General features: G+C 34.2%; 1 protein-coding gene across 1 annotated transcript in view; it reads right to left on the reverse strand.

Moving 5' to 3' along the window:
* The window catches only part of LOC140449405 (discoidin domain-containing receptor 2-like), a 1157947-nt gene that overhangs the window by 408755 nt on the left and 724344 nt on the right, over positions 1-24848 (reverse strand). The window contains exon 4 of the mRNA XM_072542564.1: positions 17300-17447. Coding sequence (XP_072398665.1) covers positions 17300-17447 — 148 coding nt within the window. The remainder of the gene's footprint in view (positions 1-17299; positions 17448-24848) is intronic.

The following is a 24848-nucleotide window of genomic DNA, read 5'->3' on the forward strand; positions in this document are numbered from 1 at the left end:
CAATAAATTTTCTATCTAAAGTATCATATATTTTATTCCAGTTCTCTCTGGATATATCATGTATAGATTTATTTATATTAATGTCAATAAAAGTTCTTTTTTGATAGAAAACACTTGACTCACTGTCCCAAAATTAAACTCAATCAGTACTGTTTGATGGTCGGACACGTTATTGCCGTTTACACAAGTAATAGTCTAGGCGCCAGGTTGGGGAAAGGTGAGTCTGTATCCACTTTTATGTCCCCTTGGCAATATAACAATGTTCGTGAAATACAATTGCAAAATAGGCATTTGATGGGGCTTTTCCAAGTACAACTCAAGTGTTACCAAATAGCACTTAGCACTTTACACCTTTTACAAATTTTCTTTTCTATTTTGAACACTTTTGATCTAAATTTTAAACCATTTTTAATCCTGTGTATTGATCATATCCCATGGAATAAATTATAAAATCAAAAATTTAACTTAAACTAAAATGAAAATCCTGTACCCAACCGAATTTGACTTCGTTTGGGAGGAGCTCGATACAAAATCTGTGTTTATAAAAAGAAAATAAATAATAGATAGTAGACAGTAGGCGACATCTCTGGCTCTATCTGTCTCAGAGGAAATTCCACTATTTTTCTTGTCCACTCATCCATCATTATATTATTATTTTAGATACAAAATTACCTTAAAAGCGTCTCGAACCTTACAACTCCTCGCCAGTTCTTTATATTTAAAGATATTAACATTCTTTGGACATATAATACATGCCGATATGTGGAGACTAGTAATTCAAGTAAAACCTGAGGAAAAAAGAAGTGGAGGACGATCACCAACCAGATGGACTGATACGATTCAAAAAATAGCAATACGATATCTAAAACAAACGCAACATTCACAATAACTACGCATCTGTTTATAGATTGGAAAAAAGGACTACAATGCTCTTCTCACCCAACGCATAGTTATTTTTATCTATATTAGAGATCCTTGAACGCTTAAAAATCCTCAAATTTTTTGAAATTTGATTTGATTTACAAACAGTAACTTTTATTCGACCCTGTATAAAGTTTGGATTCGCTTGTTGCAATTTTATATACGTAGAAATGTTTTTTATAAACATCTCAAAATCTCCTGGTAGAAGTACTTGGGTGAGAATAAAATGGTAGTTCTGTTGGGACAGAATATACAAAATTTAAAAATAAAATTTTATTTAGCCCAAATTGCCTTGTGTTTAATGCTTCCTCTTACTACTACTACTAAGGATTTCCACAGTTTTCACTGTCTTCCTTCACTCAACCGTTTTCTCCAATTTTCCCTGTCATTCCAGTCTCCATCTCGCAGGGTTCTTTTCTCCATAGCCTCGTCGATTTCATCTCTGAATGACCTTCGGGGTCTTCCTCTCTTTCTTCTTCCCATCGGGCTCCATTCTGTGATTTTGTTTATCCAGCGTCCTCTGTCCGCTCTTCTGACGTGGCCGTACCAGGATAGTCTCTTCTCCTCTATATAGTCGATTATGTCTGATTGCACTCCCATTCTCCGCTTAATCTCTGCGTTTTCAATTCTGTCTCTTTTTGTAAGTCTACAGCTTCTCCTCAGGAACTCCATTTCTACTGCTCTTATTCTACCTCTATTTCTCTTGTTTATTGTCCAGTTTTCGGACCCATATGTCAGGATACTTCTTGTCAGGGTGTTATATATTCTCTTTTTTGTATTTTTCGTAATGTTCTTATCCCACAACACTGAGTTTAGTTGTCTTATACAGTTTCTTGTTTGTCTCAGTCTGTTGTTTATATCTTCTTCTGTTGTTCTCTGGTTCGATATTATGGTTCCTAAATACTTGAATTTATCTGTTCCATTTATTTGTCTTCCCTCGTCTATCTCTAGGTTTCCTAGGTTTTCTGTTGTTAGGTATTCGGTTTTCTCTAAGTTTATTTCCATTCCGTTGTTTTTATATTCTTCTTCTAGTTTTCTGAGCATAAAGCTGAGATCTTCTTCATCTTGTGCGATGACTACTTGATCGTCGGCAAAACTTAAGGTGTATAGGTATTCGTCTCTTACTGGTATGCCCATTCCTTCGCACTTTCTCCTCCATGGTTTGAGTGTCTTTTCCAAGAATATTTTTAGAGTAGGGGACGTAGCACAGCCTTGTAGAAGTCCTTTTGTCGTCTTAAATGTATTGTAGGCTTTATTTCCACATTTAATAGCTACTTTGTTTTCTTTGTATAGTGCTTTAACTGCTTTTATTAGTGTTTGTCGGATTCCGAGATCATTCATTGCTTCCCATAATTTGACTCTAGGTATTGAGTCATATGCTTTCTTTAGATCAACAAAGGCCAGATGGACCGGTCTACCTTTTGCCATTTTCTTCTCTATCAGTTGTTCTAATGTGTACGTATGATCTAGGCATGATTTTCCTACTGTGAACCCTGCTTGGTCTTTTCCAATTTTTCCTATTATTTCAGTTTCAGCAAAGGAAACTGCTTCCTCTTAACGAACTAAATAAGTCGATATGAAGAATTATCGTTTTCAAACTGTATTTTTCGGAATTTAATTTATCTGATTGGTTAAAAAGAGATCACACGATATTAATCTCACATCATTTCGTACCAGGTATGTTTTTTATTTTCCATAAGTTATTTTTGTAACAATTTATGGTGTAAAAAACACTAAGGTCCTTTTCTCTCTGCTTGATGACAGAAGGAAAAATACACATCTTTAAATATGTAATACCTTTGTCTATATTTAGATTAATGAATGCATGGATTTATGGATTGTCGACGATATTCAGATATCTATTTTGATTTTTATTATTTAAATAGTTCTGTAGAAAAACATTCGCATAAAGTGTCTTTTATTGACTCTTCAAATTGTCGCACATGTCTGAAAACTTCTACTGTTACTATTTCCCATCACAAAAATTAGTACAACTTTATCAACTTATTTTCTATAGATTACTGTTATTTAATAGTATTACCGCTAACAAGTTAAGGACCTTAAAAGCTTATAAGCAGGAATAATAAGCCATAAATGAAACTTCTATGGTTGAATTACTCCATCTTCTATTACCGCTACTGATTAATTGGAACAATAAACTAATTGAAATCACGGCAGTCCAATACAAATGCGTTCCGGACCGTTCCATTCGTCCGTCAGATTTTCCTTTCCCAATAATCCCGATTAGGTGCGTTTTCCCAGCTTTCCCATTACGCTCTCCAATGGGGATAGAAACTGAATTAATTAAGGAGACTGTTCATGTCTAATCAAGAAGCTGTTTTGCAGAATAGACGAATACGACAGCATGTTTAGACTGCATCGGTCAGGGCTGCTTTTAAACGGCACGGTTTTTAAACAGTTATAATTCATTTAAAGTTGATTCGAGAGTAGATTTATATAAAAATCCAGAATATATCAAATAAAAAAATAACTTTATAGGTTTTACAACCTCTTTCGCACCTATCCTTGAGAAGGAAAGTTCCGGCATAGTCAACGCCAGGGAAACAGGAGGGAAATGAAGGTATATACTCGAAGATTAGCCATCATAGTATTATGGGATGAAGGATTTACTTTAAAACAAATTATGTAACTGCGCACAATAGCCTTAGAAGTATTTCTACCGTGAATCGGCCAGTATTTTTCTCGAATGAAATGAAGGAGATGCTGAGGACTACAGTGCATTGAATTCACATGAATATTCCGAAATAATAGTTTACATATACTGTCTTAAATATATACAAGTGACAGCAACGTTTGCTAGATGTAACTGTTATACACACACACATACACACACATAAGATTTCTGAAAGTTTTGGCGGTTAGTACAATTAAACCTAGAGCTAAGATTAATACTATTACAGGAATTAATATTAAACTCAACAGTTCTGGATTGAACTGGACTATCATTGCATCTAGCTTTCGACATCCTCTTTGATGTCTTCTTCAGGGCTTCCGAGGTCTCAGTCTTTCAAGCCCCCAGATACTACTAAAATGATCAATAACCAATGCATTATTGTAATACAGTTACCTTTTTTAGTATAGATACCTTGCTCTCAAGGCGACAATGAATGTGGAAGAATTGTACTATTTAACACAGTGGAGTTATGTAATGTAAACATAGCAAGGAAATAAAGAAGGAAAAAATAAGGGGTAGTTAGCCTAGAAAAGAGTAATAATTATTTAAGTAATTAGTATATATTCCAAATTGAATAAAGAACAAATAATTCATAGTTAGTTAGTAACATAGTTAATGTATACAGTTTTCATTAAACAAAGATTGAAAACTCGACCTAGTTTAAGTGTATTACACGAGTCTCAAATATCAGGTCGCCAAGGTTGTTTAAAAGAAAAAAAACACGTTTAGAAACATAGACCTTTGCTGGAAAATAACACGGGGACTCAGTCAGCAAAAAAAAAAATAAAAAACTCGACTTTGGTACTACGATCGGAAATTGAGAAGCACGGGCTCATAAAAAACGAACGAAGCGGGCCAGACAAGGGCAGTAAGAAGGAGGCACTTGGGAGTGCTCCACGCAAGAAGCACGGGCGACCAAGACAATACGCAGCCAGTGAGCGCGCTATTGTAACTCGACGGGGTAGTGTGACGTAATAGTGCCGGTAGCTGAAAATTCGAAAGTTCGTGATAGCGCGCCGTACTTCAACTGACTGATCTTGAATTCCTGTAGGACTGAAGACGTATTCATTAGCTAGAGCCTAAATACGCGAAGGTAACTAAGATCTATATACTAACCCAAGGAATATATAATAATACGGATTGTCCACCCTTTAATTCCTTACTTTGTCTCTTCTCGTCTCCCTTCGCGCCTGATCGAATCATTATTGGTCATAACTGATATCTTGTTATCTTAGTTGTAGTATACAGTCTATTTAATACATTGTAAACTCGAAGTTTGGTTTTATTGTTCTTCCCGGCCGTTACAGGTAGATAATAGAAGAGATACACATTTTTCGCTTATGCAGTTCTCCGGCTTCTAAAGCAAGCCCATAGACTCACTCTTTACAGGACCTGAGACCTAGAAGTCCTTAATCTCCTTTCTCCCAAATCTCCCTACCCTCTTGTAAATCCGCGCGGGCGAAACCAGTCAGTCCAGACTAGTGGGACCAGTAAGCCTTGCCCCGCTCGCAGGGATAAGTATACCCTAAGAATTGTAGACGCATCCAAGGATATTGAGACAGGCGTCTTCTACAATGATGACAGCAGCATTCATTAGAATGGTGACAGTAGGGTTTCCGCGAATATTATAATCGGTTTTCCAATTATTTACAGCGGATCCCCCCCCCAATTGTAACGGTGGTGACAGCGATTCATTAGAGTTAGCGTGAAGTTAATGTTTTTTGCTTCATCCTGATCGTAAGTGTAGAAAATGTAGAATAATACCAAAAAATAAACAATTCAAATGATCTTATCATCACATCTGTAAAGAGTTTCACATATATTCAATAGATGAAACAATTTTCATGTTGGGGTCTAAGTTTATGTTGTTTGATTTTTGTGGTATTTTCTCAGAAAATATTTAAACAACTCACACGCCACAAACAAATACTTTCTGAGTAATATTAGGAAATAATCTCCATACATTTCCATTAAATACTCCAAAAGGCCGCAACTGAAAATATACCCAACCTTCGCACTCTTCCCTTCGGTTGTGGGTGGAAATCGGATCCGTACCTGTTTTGCTCGACGATGTGTACTTAAGTTGCGTTCATCAGTCAAAATGCTTTTAAATTAATTACATCTCTCTTATTCGACAGAATTTTCAATTAGTCTGAAAGTTATCCCGTGATACTTGCCGAAGCTGAAGTTGAATCTAACGCTGGAACGAGAATCGTTCTGTTTGTTTCTGTTTGTGATCTTTCATTGTGTCTATTAATGCTCTAAAAAGTCATTTTAGCTTCTTTACTTTGCTGGAAAATCTGGGGGGCTTTGAAAATTTCAATTAAATCCAAAGTTGGCGGAGATAATGTAGGTTTTTAATCCAGGTAATTCCTTGTTTAAACATTCGGAAGCTACGGGTGATCGATGGAACCACGTTCAAAAGCTGTATGCTACTTCCATTCAACAAATTCAAATAAATATTAAGACATGAGTTCTATTAAAGATAGCTAAAGGATTGAATTCAAAAAAACAAAAAATAAACGAGGACACACAAACAAGTACACCCGAAATCACAGAAAAAGATAAAACAAGTTGCAGCATAATCAACACAGATCTAATGCCCAATATAATACGGAAAGAACAATATCCGACATGCATTGGATGACTCCTAAATCTATGGCAGCAGTGTTGGCAATAACTTTTATAGCAATTAGTTCAAAGACTGTACCGTGCTTAAATACATAATATTAAAAATGATATATATGCAACAGAGAATAAACAAATGGACTGATTCGTTAATCCATTGTGATTTAAAAATGTAACAAAAAGGATCACGATATAATTATCAGCACATATAACACGGAAAATTTAATGAATATAATGACATCGTTATGATACCTCGTTTAGGCAGAGTGCCTCTTTAAGGAGTGGAAGCTTCCTTGCTGGTAGGAACAAACATTTGTGTCCGTGAAACTCATTGATTTGAAGATGAATGCAAAAATACAACAAAAGAAAAAAATGACCCGACGAACTAGAACAACTGTAGAGAATTACCAGACAAAGAGAAGAGAAGAAAAGAGGATAAACAAAAGAAAAAAACGAAACCACCTAAATAAGGAACTAATATATATATATATATATATATATATATATATATATATATATATATTCGGTTTTTTATAACGTCTTACGACGTTGTCCAACTCCCAAACGCCACTGTATTCTGTCTTGAGTTAGGTCTTCGTCCAGATTTCGAGCGCTAATCGCTTTCCTAACTCCCAGGTTCCAGCTCTGTGGTGGTCTTCCTCGTTTCCTCTTCTCTGGGGGTTGCCACATCATCGTTTTTTTAGGCAATCTTTCGTCCCCCATTCGGCTCACATACCCATACCATATGAGCTGTTTTCTCTCAATATCCTCAACTATAGTGCCCTCTATACCCATTTGTTGTTTTATCACTTCATTCCGTATTCTGTTGGCTCTTCATATTCTCATCGATCTTCTGATGGCATCCATTTCCGTGGCTTCGACCTTTTTCTTATATTTTTCGGTTATTCTCCATGTCTCAGATCCATAAAGTAGGCTAGTTTTAACCATTATCTCATAGATGATCCATTTTATTTTCTTTGATATTTCTTAACTCCATAGAACTCCGTTCAAACATGCTATAGCTCTTCGTGCTTGTACAATTCGATGTTCTATTTCTCGTTCGTCTTTTCCACTACGGTCGAAGATGACGCCCAGGTATTTATATTCGTTGCATGGATTTATTTTTTGATTGTCATCGATATCGAGTTGTTCTGCTTCAGCTCCAATTGAGAGGTATTTTGTCTTTTCTAAATTGATATTTAATCCCCATTTCTGGTATTCTTCAATTAGTTTTCTAAGCATGTATTCCATGTCATCTTTGTCATTTAAAATTACCACCTGATCATCTGCAAACTGTAAAGTATATATGTAATCCTGATCGTTCAATTGTACACCCATTCCTTTGACTTTCCTTTTCCATTGTTTCAGAGCTGCAAAGATATAAATCTTAAATGGAGTCGGAGAGATACAACATCCTTGTCTGAGACCCTTAGTAACTGCAAATTTTTCAGCTAAGAGGTTTCCGAATTTCATTTGGGAGTTTGAACCATAATATAGATCTTTGAGAGCACTAACCAATGTTTGATGTATGTTTGATGTGCCGAGGACTTCCCATAGTTTATTTAGCGGGACTGTGTCATATGCCTTCTCAAGATCTACAAAAGTCATATGTAACTCTCTATTTGTCACAATTTTCTTTTCTATAATTTGTTTAAGACAGAAGATGTTATCTGTACATGAACGACCTGCTCTAACTCCTCCTTGTTCTTCGTCTTCAGACGATTGATAATCTTCCTCTATCAGGTCCCGTAGTATTCGACCGTATAGTCGACTCATTGAGCTTGTGACCGATATCCCTCTATAGTTTTTACAATTTCTCCTATCACCTTTTTTATATATTGGGGTCATATATGCTGTTTTCCATTCATCTGGTGTTGGATGTCCATTAATATATTCGTTAAATATCACCGTGATCATTCTGTGTAATTTCTCTGAGCCATTCTTTATTAATTCCGTAGTTACTCCCTCTGGTCCACTTGCTTTTCCATTCTTCATCCCTGCTATAGCTTTTTGAACTATGTTGATATCTATGGTAATATGCTCTCCCAGAATTTCGATTCTTGATGAATTCATATCTTCTTTAAATTCCTCTCTGTTCTCATTTAATAGATGTTTGTAATAATGTGTCCAATCCTCGGGATTTATGGGATTTAGAATCACTTTCTCGTTAGTCGGCTTCTTAACAGAGTTTATAAACTTCCACGCCTCAGTGCATTGTCGTCCTCCAATATAAGATTCTATCTCTCTGCACCTTCTATCCCATATCTCATTTTTGGAGGTCATAATTATCTTTCTAGTTTTCTTCTTCATTTCATTGTATCGGTCTTTGTCTGCGTCATCTTTTGTATTCAACCACTTATGGTATATTCTTTTCTTTTCTGTTACCGCATTTTCGACGTCTTCATTCCACCAAAGCTTGTTACTAATTTTATTTTGTTTGATTCCTAAGACCTCCTGTGCTGTTTGATGAATACTTGATATTATGTTCTCATATATACATTTGGTATTTGTTAGTGTTTCGTCAAGTTTGGAGTCCATTCGAGTCTTATATAGGAACTAAAATAGATATAGAAAACAGCAGAGAGAGTTAACATCAACAGAAAATACTCCAAGGCAACCACAACACAATGAAGAAGTCAGAATGGCGACCTATTAAAAACAAGGAAAGATGTATTGAATAGATGAGTGGAATACTTTAACCAGGCACTACATATAGAGGAAGAAGAAGAAAACTTGAAAGACGAAAGAGATAAGATAAGGGAAATAGATGAGAGGAAAGAAGAACCACCAGAGATTCTTGAAGTTAAAGATGCAGTTAAAAAACTAGCCAGAAGCAAATCACCCGGAATAGATAATCTCATAGCTGACCAATATAAAGAAGGTGACCATAATACTATAATGGCATTACAGCAGTTTATAAAAGAAATATGGACACAGAAATCCCTTCCCAATGATTGAAATATTGGAATACTTTGCACCATAGACAAAAAAGAAGATATCTTTGAATGCTATAGCCACAGAGGAATTACGCTTTTAAATGCAGCGTATAAAATATTTTTCACAGTACTATGTCACCGTATGGCACCATATGCAGAACGGAAAGTAGGAAAATACCAGGCTGGTTTCAGAATAGGTACAGAATAAGGTTCCCTGATAACACCAATGAAGACATGAGAAATATGGGAACACGTGGTTGCCGGAGAAAGGCGATGGATAGGGACGACTGGAGATAAATGCTTGAGGAGGTTAGGACTCACGCAAGGTTGTAAAGCCAGAATGATGATGATGATGATGAGCTCTCTTGCCAGGAAGTGAATTGGCAAAGAGCAAACATTAGTTTACAAATGTAATTACAGTGGATGTAAAGAGATTAGGGAGTCGAATGGGTTGCTAAGAAGCAGTAGTCAGAATTGTTAGTGAAGGAAGATTGTTAGTCATGCCATCAGGAAGGGTACCTTCATATATAACCAGCTACATATATATAGAAACGGCTCTTTTGATTGAGCATTTTGGCTTGCAGCTTGTTAGTACCGAAGTAGTGTTGCTTCTAGGGTTTTGAAGCACTCATCAGCAAGTTCGTTTTCAGACAAGTTTCGCGCCGGAAGGAACCTTCCTTTGGAGCGCCTGGTGAGTATATGTCTAAGGCGATGGCAAGATGATTGGACGACCTCTTTTGCTCTATGGTGTGTAGGACGTATCTCTTGCCGAGAGAGCGGATCATGCTCTCTGTCGACGACAACCCATTTTGTATTTGAACGGTCCGCCACTGCAGCCCAGCCAGCCGGCTTGTCGGTACAGACGACAGATGACAGAATTCATTCAATCACCAGCCGTTGAGAAGCATAGAACTATTTGTTATTGTTTTCATATTTTTGTGCAAATTCATAAATAAATGCAGTATTTTAGACTATTAATTAATTTCAATGAATACAGTCCACTACAACAATAAACATTGGTCCATTCGACCCGATATTTGTGATAAAATCAGTGCTAAAAGTGATTCACAGTTAACGGTCAAGTGAAAGAACACGTGGGATTGCCGAACAATATACAGCCAAAAATACCGGTGAGTTCCCATCTGATTCCTATACCTATTTATACTGTTTTTGTTTGTGTAAGTTGCATAAAACTATTTACAATCTATATATCTATTTAAATTCAATTCGAATCTATTTGATTAATAAACAATGTCGGACGAACACTTAAAAAGATTAATTAGAAAACGTGCCGGTCATAAGGCTTCATTTACAATTTTCTCCAAATTTCTAGAGTCTATTAAATGCAAATTAGAATTACATGATGTTGAAAAAATCGAACTAAGCGACAGAATAAATAAACTAGAAAATACATTTTTAGAAATTAAAATTATCCAATCAGAAATAGAAGAATTGGCAGACGATCCCGAACCACACTTTGTGATAAGGGAAGAACTTGAAAACAATTTTTATTCACTATCGGCTAATGCCAAAGCATTGTTAAATAAATTCATTTCAGATATTGATGATAAAAAGTCGGTGACAAGCGAGCATACAAACAATAACACTTCTATTTCTGACGGGGCTTATCGTTTACAAGGTGTAAAACTGCCAACAATACAAATTCCAAAGTTCGACGGCACATACGAATTTTGGCTAGAATTTCGAGACACTTTTGAGTCACTCATTCATACAAATGATAGTATTACAAATATTCAGAAGTATCATTATCTTCGGGCATCATTACAAGGAAATGCCGCCGCAGTCATAAAACCTATCGAATTTTCCGCAAACGGGTACAATTTGGCATGGGACTCTGTATGTGATCGATACAATAATAAAAAACTCTTAATACACAATCATATTAAAGCTTTATTTTCATTGGAATCTATTCACAAAGAATCTTTTGTAAAATTTCGTAAATTAGTAGATGATTTTTCAAAACATTTAAAGTCACTTCAACAATTAAATCAGCCGTGTGAACAATGGGATGCCTTACTTATATTCATTATAACATCAAAACTAGACGAAACTACTATTAGGGAATGGGAAAAGCATATTGCTACTCAAACGGAACTACCAACTTTATCCGATCTAAAAGGATTTTTAAAATCAAGAGCAGATTTTCTAGAGGCAATTGAAATGAACATTGAAACAAAAAATAAAAGTAAGGAGAACAGGACGACTAGGGGATTCTTAGCAACAAAAACAAACTATACATGCGTCTCTTGTCAAGGCGACCATAGCATTTACACTTGCGAAACATTTTTAAATTATCCAATAAACGAAAGGTGGAATTTTATTAGATCAAAATCATTGTGTACAAACTGCTTGCGATCGGGTCACTCCAATAAACAGTGCAAACTCGGGCCATGTCGCAAGTGCAAAGCACGTCACAACTCACTTTTACACAATAATACAAATGATAGGAGCATCATCATAAGCCAAAATAATTCGGGCACGTTCAATAGAAATTCGAATATATCCAATAGCAGTATTAATACAAATCCATCACAAAGTACAAGTGAGCCAATAAATCCAGTAACAAGTAACAATACATTTTGTGGTAACAGCATGCTTTCTTGTTCTGATACAGGCTATGTTTTTCTCTCAACAGCAATCTTAAGTGTTAAAGATATGAATGGTAAAATGCAAAGGGCTCGTGCACTATTGGATTGCGGGTCTCAATCTTCATTTATCACAACAAACATGTGTAACAAACTAGGAATCAAACCACAAGATGTCAGCTTAAATCTTTTGGGCATAGGCAACAAACTATCAACTATTACAGGTCAATGTCAGTTGGAGATTTGCACATCTAATAATAAATTTGTAAAAATAATCAACTGTTTTGTATTGCCAAAAATAACAAATATTCTTCCTCATACAAACATTGATGTAAGCGCTATAAACATTCCTAATACAATTCGGTTAGCAGATCCTAATTTTGGCAATGCTGGATCTATTGACATTCTTATCGGCGCAGATATTTTTTGGCATTTGATTTGTAAAGGTCGCATATCTTTAGATCAAGGTCCTATTTTAACAGAAACAATATTTGGGTGGATAATTTCTGGCCCGCTGGGATCGGTTCCCCACAATACAATATCTTGCAATCTTAGCACAAATCTGGAACTAACTAAACTTCTTCAGCAATTTTGGGAAGTAGAGGAATTGCCAAATACTCCTCATCTATCTGAAGAAGAGCAATTGTGCGAGGACAATTTTCAAAAAACTACTACACGTGATCCAAATGGTAGATTCATAGTTATGATGCCATTAAAACAATATCCGCATGTGTTGGGTGATTCAAGGATACAAGCTGAAAGAAGATTTCATCATCTAGAAAAAAGATTAGCACAAAACAATCCTCTTCGCGAACAATATATACAATTCATGCGCGAATATCAGGAGCTAAACCACATGTCGTTAGCAGATATCTCTGAAAACTCTACTGTCGACTACTACATGCCACATCATGGTGTCCTAAAGGAGGACAGTCTTACAACAAAACTTCGTGTCGTGTTTGACGCATCTTCACCAACAAGCAACGGGTTATCATTAAACAATATTCAATGCGTCGGACCCAGTATACAACAAGATCTATTCTCAATTCTCATCCGATTCAGAAAACACAAATTCATCATAAGCTCAGACGTAACCAAAATGTACAGGCAGGTGTTAATTCATCCCAGCCAACGCAGTCTTCAAAAAATAGTCTGGAGGGAAAGTCCTTCAGATCCATTACAACATTTTGCTTTAAATACGGTTACTTATGGCCAAGCATCAGCTAGTTTTCTTGCTATCCGATGCCTTTTCGAGTTAGCTAACGAATGCCAATTGTCGCAGCCAGAAATCGCGAAGATATTACGTCAGGATTTCTACGTAGATGACTTGTTAACCGGTGCGGATACTATTACTGAAGCTTCGAACATTTGCCGTGAAGTCTTACGTATTTTACTTACAGGTTGTTTTCCACTCAGAAAATGGATTTCAAATGACCCAAGAGTTTTAGAAAGGGTAAATAATCAAGATGATTCCTTTGGAATTCTAAACCTCTCTAAAGATGGAGTCACAAAAACTTTAGGACTTATTTGGTCATCCCAACGTGATTTACTATTATACAATGTACAATATAACAATTACAAGGAAACTTGTACCAAAAGAGATGTTCTTTCTTTAATTGCAAGAATATACGATCCACTAGGCTTAGTAGGTCCTTGTATCATACTTGCGAAGATTCTAATGCAAAGGCTATGGACTGAAAAACTGAATTGGGATGAAAAATTAAGCGGTTCATCACTAAATACTTGGAATAGATTGAAAAATGATCTTGCCAATCTGAAACAATTAAGTATACCACGTCATGCAGTGTGCAATAATGCTAAAGATATAGAAATACACGGTTTTTCGGACGCATCACAACAAGCCTACGGTGCTTGTATCTATTTAAGAAGTACTGATGACAAGGGAAATATCTCGGTTAAAATTCTATGTGCTAAATCAAAGGTTGCCCCTATCAAAACTCTAAGCATTCCACGCCTAGAGCTTTGCGCAGCTGTATTACTTTCACGTCTTTTAACTAAGGTAATTGAATCCATTAATATAGACCTCAATAAATGTTATTTATGGTCAGATTCCACAATAACCCTTGCTTGGATCAATACTTCTCCTAACAATCTTCAAACCTTCGTAGCTAACAGAGTCTCCGAAATTCAGGTCTTAACAAAGTCCTATACATGGAAGTATGTACCCACACAAGATAATCCTGCAGACCATCTATCAAGGGGATTATCTCCTTCTCAAATACTAAATTCTTCACTATGGTGGGACGGTCCGTCATGGTTGTCTTTAAGGGAAGAATTTTGGCCCCTTTTAAATCCAAAGGTAGACATTCTACCCGAAATAAAATCTCAAACTATTCTCAATTTTGTTTCCTATTCTCAGCAAGAACAATGGTTTCCATTCAAGGCCTTTTCACAATATTCGCGTTTACTGCGCGCATTTGCATACATCCTTAGATTTAAAAATAATTTATTAACACCCAAAATTCTTAGAGAGTGTGGCTCTCTAACATTAACCAATATTAATGACGCTCGTCGTTATTTATTGAAGATCATACAACTACACTCTTTTCGCGAAGAGTATGATCAGCTGTCAAAACAAAAAAGCGTTAGTTCCAACAGCAAGCTCTTCTCTTTAAACCCATTTATTGACCAGGATGGTTTAATACGTGTTGGTGGTCGCTTGGCTAACTCGGATTTTCTATATGACAAAAAACATCCCATTGTCTTGGATTCAAAACATCATTTCACGATATTATTTTTCCGTCATGAACACCTGCGTCTATATCATGCAGGCCCTCAGCTGCTTCTATCTACTATTCGGGAGACATATTGGCCTATATCAGGCAGAAACCTATCTAGGTTGACTGTTAAACAATGTACTACTTGTTTACGATTTAATCCTAAACCTATACAACCAATCATGGGTGATTTACCACGTGACCGATTACTGTACACATTTCCCTTTGCCATCACTGGTATTGACTACGCCGGTCCGTTTTTGTATAAAAATAAGGGCAGAGGTGCCAAATTAAATAAATGCTATATTTCATTATTCATATGTTTTGCTACAAAGGCGATTCATCTTGAGCTCGTAACCGATTTGAGCACTCAAACATTCATGCTTGCCTTGCGCCGCTTTATCGCTCGTAGAGGAAAGCCAGCCAAATTGTACTCAGATAATGGTAGAAACTTCGTAGGTGCCATGTCTGAACTTAAAAGATTTTTAAAAATTAACAATGCACACATACAAGATTCATGTACACATGAGGGTATTGAATGGCATTTAATTCCGCCATATTCTCCACATTTCGGGGGACTCTGGGAATCCGGAGTAAAATCTTGTAAATTTCACTTAAAACGTTCACTTAAAAATACAAATCTTACATTTGAGGAGTTTGCAACAATACTATCACAAATAGAAGCAGTACTCAACTCCAGACCTTTGTGTCCTATTAGTCATGATCCTAATGATTTAACACCACTCTGTCCCGCTCATTTCCTCATCGGTAGAATGCCAACGCTAGCTCCAGAACCAGATCTACTCCAAGAGATTCCACAACGACTCAATAGATTTCAACGCATCCAACAAATTTTCCAAAGTTTCTGGAAGAGATGGTCTTCCGAATACGTCGTCGAGCTACAGAGACGTTCTAAGTGGCAAATATCCAAGGGAGAATTAGTAGAAGGAACTTTAGTCCTTATCAAAGATGACTGTCTGCCACCAGCAAAGTGGAAACTAGGCAGAATAACTCACATACATGACGGATCGCAGAATACCGCTAGAGTTGCAAAAATAAAGACTCAAGAAGGTATCATCACGAGGTCATTCTCCAAAATATGTCCTCTCCTTCCATTAAATTGAAAGATTCAGGATCTTTCAAGGCCGGGAGTATGTCGACGACAACCCATTTTGTATTTGAACGGTCCGCCACTGCAGCCCAGCCAGCCGGCTTGTCGGTACAGACGACAGATGACAGAATTCATTCAATCACCAGCCGTTGAGAAGCATAGAACTATTTGTTATTGTTTTCATATTTTTGTGCAAATTCATAAATAAATGCAGTATTTTAGACTATTAATTAATTTCAATGAATACAGTCCACTACAACAATAAACACTCTCTATTGTGGCAATATCAGATATTTGATGGCATTGACTTGGCGGTTGCTAAGCGAGGCGTAAGGAACCGCCCTGTACTCAACAATTCTTCCTTATATAAGTTTTGTATGTGTGGTAGAATCAAGATAGCCCGCACGACATTTTTAAAAATGAAGTCATTCTTGTGTAATGATAACTTGCAACTTCAACTTCGAAAGCGCATGGTTAAATGCTACATTTGGTCAGTCCTCTTATACGGTGTTGAAGCATGGATATTAAAAATATCCACCATTAATCGTCTGTAGGCCTTTGCATGTGGCTGCACAGATGTATACTAAAAATTTCGTGGACGGCTATGCTGACAAATGTGGCAGTCCTTGAGAGAGCAAATGCTGCTCGCGAGCTGCTTGATAACATCAAATGTAGAAAGATGGCCTATTTTGGACACGTATTAAGGGGAGACCGATATAATATTCTTCAACTTATTATGATGGGTAAAATCGAAGGACGCAGAGGAATTGGTAGAAAGCAGGCCTCTTGGTTGAAGAATATCAGGGAGTGGACAGGAATGAGGAAAGCAGAGCAACTCTTTAGAATAGCTCAAGACAGAGACAGTTTCGCCATGTTAATCGCCAACGTCAAGGGGACTTGATAGGGCACGTCAAAAAGAAGATGTGTGCAGGAGAGTTTTGTGTTGGGTGCTGCCCTATTTGCCAGATAGTGCTCCTAGGAGTTAAGCCCTCTTTCTCACCCAGTTTAGAATAAGATTTGGTTCAGTGTCCCGGTTGAGGTTCTTCTGAAATTGAACGCCCAAATAGAACACCGACCTTTGGAATGGAAGTCTATCTCCGTAGAGTTCTATCGGAATGACCTTATCTTCATATCGGTGGCTGAATGTTGACCATGTATGCAGCCAATTACACGGGTGGCTCCATATTTAGCTGAAGTGAAACTCGATCGCCAATCATAACAAAACATGAGATAGTTGAGGATAAGACTACATGGATTTACTTAGACCAACATTGAACTGATATTGTATTTATTTTCGCTTAAACCGAAGACCGACTTTAAACGCCCTTATAACAAGTCTTGAGACACACACTTGTCGAACTTCAACTGCGTACTGATTCAGTGGAAAATGATTTTAAACCTTCTTCCAATGTTCATTTTGAGGGTTAGAGTAAGGATTCTTAATTTCGAAAGGATTGAACATGTGTCTCCGTTTAGGATCTTGTGATCCTTTTCAGGTTTGCTTTGAATGTTGTGTTCGTTCAGAGTATTTACTATACAATAATAAACAAAAGAAGAAAAATCAAATATTTCATGTAAAGATCACGGTATTTTTATTGAAAAGATGTTTTCACAAGAAAGAAGTTTAAATGCTCAGTTTAATTAGTAATTAATGTGGTACTTACGTTCCCAAGTGCATCCATACAACTCGACTCGCATGCAGACAGTTCTCGGATGCTCGCTGTAAGGTATGAAGCGTACTTTACTGGCGATGAAAGGAAGTTCCAGTCGTTGGCGTACGACCAAGTAGGTGTTGCTGTTTCCAGTGAGTACCTGTAACAAAAAACTTCAACTTAGACGTCCATAATACTTTTCTAACGCTTTTAGCTATTTTATAATCTATTCCAGAAGTTAGACAAAACTTTTTTTGACGAATATTCATGATAAATGGTGGGGACACTATTGTCTAAGTACTTTAACTCCTCTGCTATCAAATGCAACTTCAATTTACGATTGCTCAAAACAAGTACCTATGTTGTTAAAATAAAAAAAATATATAAATTTGAGTGACGAGAGCGTCCAACATCATTTGCGAGCGTACGATTGTGTATAAGGTGAGCAGACCACATTTTCTGAAGAACTTGAAATAAATATAGATCATTATTCAACTATATCCAGCTTTTTATTCTAGTCGTGGTTTTCCCGTGTTTATCAATTTCATCTGGAATTCTTCCGCATTATTTACCCTTAGCTGTTTTGTTTGGATATGTGTAGTTTTACCCTTAAGTTTATTTTTTGCAGCGTATGCTCTGATGCACCGTATGCTCCCGGTTATATATAGCTTTTACTTTGATTACTGAAGTTTTTCATCTTTTCGACACGAGTTTGTAGTCGATTTGAACTTTGTGTTCTTTATTTCGACTAGTCAACGTTGAGAGCCTTCTTTGGTAGTGTTTATGAAGTATCACTAGATTTTTTTCACCGCCAAACTGTAGAAGTTCTCCTCTGTTGCTTATAATGCCCAAGCTAAATAACCTGGCAATATCTCTCAAATATGATTCTTCTTCTTTCTTCTTATATGTAGGCTTTAAAGCATGTTTCTTCTTTAATATTAGCCTCCTAAATTGTTTAAATTATCGCACCATCTTTTTTTGGTCTGTCAATACTTCTTCTTCCATTTGGTGACTTTTTTTGTGCTATCTATCCTATCCTCTGCCATTCTACTAATGTGTTCGTGCTACTCCTGTTTCCGTTTTGTCACCCATCCATTTATGTCTTTTATATTGCATGCTCTCTATTCACAGTGTTAATTTTTTGTTCTTCTTACCAATTGCTTTGTTTCATTCGTATTCTTCTATGGTTGTCTCGGGATTCTCGAATATTTGATGTTTTGTAATTCGTGTAGGCCTCTCGTTTCTCTTTACATTTCTCTTTTATTTCTTTTCTGAACCATGGCGTATTGTTGTTGTTTCTTTTGTTCCGTATGACTTTGCGTTTTCCTAGAGAATTGGTTGCTGCTTCTTCAATGTCTGTTTTTAATTTCCTTGCCCACAGCCGGTCCCGAGACCGGATAAAAGAGGAGGGTTGATGTGCCAGGTGAGCATCCTACCCATTGTAAAAGAAAACAAGGCTCAAAGAACAGATATAAAAATTCAAATATGGTTGGTTTTCAGTATTTTTCCACCTTTGCGTTCAAGTCTCCAATAATATATAATGGCTCCTTTTGTTAGATTTTCTTCAAGAGTTTTTTTTATCTCATATCAACTGATATATAGCGATATTTTGTTGTTAATTAGAAGGGCTACTCCATTATATCCTATGTTTTTAAATCCTGATGTGTAGATAGTGCGGTTTTTTGTTTTAAAATATCCTTGACCTCGCCAGTGTATTGATTCAGTACTTACATAGCTGCTGCCCTATACCATGTCCTCAGTTGATCCACGGGTTGGGTATATTTGGTTATACCTTATTTGCACTTGTCCTACATACCTGCAGGAATATTTTTTATTAGCCAATGGGTCGTACCGTGTCGGTATTGAGGATATTCTTGCTCAGTTCTTCTTCTGTGAAGTTTTAAACGGCCCCTACTGAATTCAACAATCTTCCTCATAAGTATATAGATCTAAAGGAATTACGTTCATTAAAAGATAAAAGAAATGACCAAAGAGACGGTTAAATGGTGTGCAAGAGGATCTAACAAATATCAAGGTCAAGGATCGACACCTGACTTTAACGAGGCAACTAAAACAAATATAGAAAGATGTATTATTTCTAGTTTATTATGTGCCCATAATATTGCCAATCACAGGTATAATAAGAGACTTGTCTATACAAACAATACACCCTTATACAGCCAATAACACTGTGCAACAATTAAAATTTAACAAGAATTAAAATTTATTTGATAAAAAAGGCACAGATGAAATTTTTTTCGCATCATTGGCGATAGGTTGCCGCACCAATGGACATTGTTATTTTGCATTTAATTTAAACATTGCGTTTTATTTGTAAAATTTATTTCAGCGAAAAATTGTTTTCCTATACAATCATATATGATTTGTTAACATTCTCTATTTGTTTTTGCATATTAAATGAAAAATAATAACACAATTCACCGTTGAATTTAATCAAATATACTATTTTTTAGTAGTCGACATTGGCAGGGGAAATATTTTATTAAATAGTCTTCATATTAACTAAATGTAATATTAATGTTGTTTAAAAAGTACTTTTTGTTATAATGATGTCATTTGATATGGGCTTTGGTGAACTTTTCAACATTTACAAAATCCATGTATTTATATGCAACATAATATTATATAAAATATTTAGAGGTTTTTTATATTTTTCATAGAGTGAATAAAACATTGAATAATTTATTCAACAATGTCCTCAAATTTCAGTAATATAAATGTTATATCTAGTTTCATTAAATAGAAAATTATTTACATGGAAGATACACTTATGCTTAATGATAAAGGAAATGCTTAGACTACAAAAGTTGTATAAATATGGAGTTTTACATATAAAAATACAATAACTTATAGAGTCGGCTATAATATCGTTGGAACATCGTAATGTGTGTGGCAGCATTTACGTTTCCAAGTGAATTATTACAAATTACAGTTGGTTATTGTTTGAGTTTAACCATCATTTTTATAGCAGCTTAAACAGAAAAAATTTCTATTGCCAGTGGTGTTTTTATTTCGACATAAAGTGCATCAGAGACTCCGTATTTTGGATCATCTACAGATTGCAAGGTCAGTCTTCTTATTTTGTTTATGTCTATTTACGGCGATTTACTCCCACTGCTGCTCTGCTGCTTCCACCATGTCGACCTGCGCTAACTGTTCAAAGTCAATCGATGATCGAGATTCATCAAAACAACTTCAATGTGAAGCCTGTAAACAGAACATGCATCTAGCTTGCATTGATCTACAAGTCGAAGATCGCGTTACCCTACGTGGAATTAAAATTATTTGCAACAACTGCTGCTCTAATATCGAAAGTTTTGCTAATTTAAAGACGCTCTTAAGAGATCTAAAAGAGGGTCTTCAATCAAAAATTGATCTAATAGATCAAAAAGCTAATGATATCAGTGAAAGACTTACAGATCGAAAAAAACTTATGCGAAAGCAATATTTCACATTCTTTCCAAACTGTAAAGAGCATTTGGAAGAAATGAAGGACTTTGGATGATTATTTTAAACCAATTTGGATTGAATTGAAAAACTTATAGAAGAATTTGACAATCGATTTCGTGACTTCAGGAAAATTGAAGAAAATATTTCACTGTTTAGTCAGCCGGTCACTATCTGTGTTGAAAATGTAAGACCTGACCTTTAACTAGAACTGTGTGATTTGCAGTCATATCCTTTTTACCAGGGAAGACCTGAAAGAAGATTGGTATTTTTTAAATTACTAGCGGAAGATCATTATTTCAATTTAAGAAAATTTGATGTTAGAAAGGGGTTCCATGCTGAGAAGCACGTACCTTTGTGAACACAGCTTTTCAAACATGAAATTTATAAAATCCAAATACAGATGTTCGCTCTCCAATACATAACTTTCTCAGTTGCTTGGTTTGTCAACAACAAATATTGAAATTAATATATATATATATATATATATATATATATATATATATATATATATATATATATATATATATATATATATATATATATATATATATATATATATATATATATATTGTTATGATGTCTTGTTTGTTTGAATGATGAGCAATGAGTATTTTTAATAATATAGGGTTTTTATCGCGGTTCTCAAAGAATTAGTTTGTAAGTATTTTTTTAAATTATCTTTATTATAACTATTATGAAACACACATATATATCTAACCTAGCCAATGTAAATTTAAAATAAACTATCTTTAAATTGATATTCTTATAAAACTAATTAAATTCTATAGACAATGTAAAATTTAAACAAACTATCTTCAAAATTGAAATTGTTATGACACTAACTAAATTATATTAACAAAATTTTGTACCTTTCTTTCACTGAATGCCTAAATGAACTGTTTTCCACTATATAGATTCTAATCACCACTGACTGTCTTCGTACTTCGGTTATCCTTGTTTTTGTGAAATTACTTTTTCCAATTATCAGCTTCTACCAATTTAAGATATATTTTTCTTCACCAGCATTTATAAACCACCAAGCAAACCAGCAAAACAGCATTTATATTTATTCTTCTTTTCAATATACCAATATCCAATTATTATAAGTTGATTTATACTAATCTCCAATCATAATATAATTTTAATTTCTTCCAATATCCATCCAATATTCTTTTAATATACTTTTTTAATCTTCAATAATTATTTGTGTATAATTATAAATGTGCATTAAAATATATGCATAATTTTTAATCTTCATTTAACTCACTATATTAAACAATTGGACTATTTGTAACTGAATGGACTGGACCTACTTTCTTACTAAAACTTTTCTGACTGCACTATCTTGAAAATTCTGAACAATTGACTTCACTAACTTAATGAGTCTATCTTCTACTAACTTTCATAATAAACTGGCCATCTTGAATCCAAATCACGGGTATTTATATCTTTTTGGATGTTCTAGAATCATCTGGTAAGATATCATGTTCGATTTAGTTCTATTTCTTCTATATGGATGTTCTCGAAAAAAGTATCTCTTCGATCCACCGACATAATCATTATTCCAGAATGTTCCAACATAAACAAAGATCAAATTCTGCATTCTGGAGAATTCGTTAATGTTCTATTGATAATTTTGTTGACATTTAGGCTTTTCAGATCAGACTAAACATTTAAATTAGTAACTATATATAAATTAAACATTTTAAACTAACATTATTATTATAACCCCACTTTATATTCCTAAAAATTCTTAATTTCTGTCAGTCACTTACTGTATAGTTGGTTGCCTATGCACATGGCTCACTTAAATATATTTACAACATTAAAATACAACTTTTTACAATTATTATATGCTAATTTCTTAAAAATGCCCTCACATAAATAATTTTTATTAAATTCTCTAGTATATAACTTATTAAAATAACCAAATATCTAATATTATCTAATGTGTAACTTATAAATTAATTTTTTAAATAATATCATTTCAATATATATATATATATATATATATATATATATATATATATATATATATATATATATATATATATATACATATTGTGATGATGTATTATTTGTGAATGATGAGCAATGAGTGTTTTTAATAATAAATATATAGGGTTTTTATCGCGGTTCTCAAAGAATTAGTTTGTAAGCACTTTTTTAAATTATCTTTATTATATCTATTATGAAACACACATATATATCTAACATAACCAATGTAAAATTTAAAATAAACTATCTTTAAATTAAAATTCTTATGAAACTAATTAAATTATATAGATAATGTAAATTTTAAACAAACTATCTATAAAATTGAAATAATTGTGACACTAACTAAATTATATTAACAAAATTTTGTACCTTTCTGTCACTGAATGCCTAAATGAACTGTTTTCCACTATATAGATTTTATTCACCACTCAATGTCTTCGTTCTCAGCCTCGGTTATCCTTGTTTTTTTGAAATTCCGTTTTCCTATTATCAGCTTCCACCAATTTAAAATATTTTTCTTCTTAATAGCATTTATATTTATTCTTCTTTTCAATATACCAATATCCAATCACCAAATATATTATATAATTTTAATTTTCAATTAATACTTCTTCCATTATCCAATCACCATTTATACATAACATAATTTTTAATCTTCAATAATATTTTCTTTATACTGTTTCTTAATCTTCATTTAACTCACTATATTGAACATCTGTACCTTCTGACTGAGTATCTTGAAACTTACTGAACAACTAACTGTAACTAACTTTCTTACTAACTCTAACTAACTTTCTTACTAACTGGACTGGCCATTTTGAATCCAAATCACCGAGTATTTATACCTTTTCAATCTTCCAGACCCATCTGGCAAGAAATCATATTCGATTTGTTCCATTTCCTCCATATTTGAATTTTCTGGAATAGTCCATTTCGCAAACAGGCTATCCTCCGTGATCTAGAGAATTCTTTACTTTTCTATCGAGAATTTTATCGACATTTAGGCCTTTCAGATCAGAATATAAACTTAAATCAGTAACTATATGTAAACTAAACATTTTAAACTAACATTCTAACTAAACTTCACATTCGCAGTTATTATTTTTCTGTCTGTCACTTAAATGTATAGTTGGTTGCCTATGCACATGGCTCACTTAAATATATTTACAATATTATAATTATTAAAATAAAACTTTTTACACTTATTATATGCTAATTTCTTAAGAATACCCTCATATAAATAATTTTTATAAAATTCTCTAGTATATAACTTATTAAAATAACCAAATACTTTTTATATCTAATATTATCTAGTATATAACTTATAAAATATTTTCAATCACTATTTTTCCCAATCCTATATAAAATATCATTTCAATATATTATATAATTGGTGAAAATCAGCATCCACAAACTTTTCACCAAATTTAGGAATTTATATAAATGGATATCCAAATATATGTACACCAGGTTTTTTCATTATTATAAATTATTTACCAAGTCGTATATGATGCGACCCTCACATTCTTTTTTCTTATATGGTGGCCCCCAAACTACTTCAATAAAAGATAAAGGGTTCAAAAGCTAAGCGATTTTACCATTTCAAAAACTGAATTCCTAAATTCAAATTTATAAAAGATCTCTGGTTCTAATAAACGAAATTTAATGTTTTCTTTTAATTTGGGGTAGCTTGTGGCATAGATCATAAGAATGCGTATAGTTAATTTGTGAATTGTTTATTTAACCGAAAAATTTGTTTAAACGATTTAAAATAAATATTAATTTTGCAAAATTTTACTTTTTCTTTATTATAATTAGTAAAAAAGATTATGAAATAATAAGCAACTTATTTATGTATTGTAGTTATAAATAATATTTTTTAACAACAATTTTACTTAGTCAAACACAAAGTCTCCAGACCAACCATAACACTTCAATATTGATAAATATTAAATTGTTTCCTTTGCATCCGTACTACGAAATAGACCAAATTATGATGTAAGAAATTAACGCCGGACGCCGAAGAGGCAGAGGGCGCGAATTGTTAAATTTGTGAGCTTTTTTAATTAAAAGGAAATAATTACGGTTGATG

The sequence above is a fragment of the Diabrotica undecimpunctata genome, chromosome 9 (genome assembly GCF_040954645.1).
Source record: "Diabrotica undecimpunctata isolate CICGRU chromosome 9, icDiaUnde3, whole genome shotgun sequence".
NCBI lineage: Eukaryota > Metazoa > Arthropoda > Insecta > Coleoptera > Chrysomelidae > Diabrotica > Diabrotica undecimpunctata.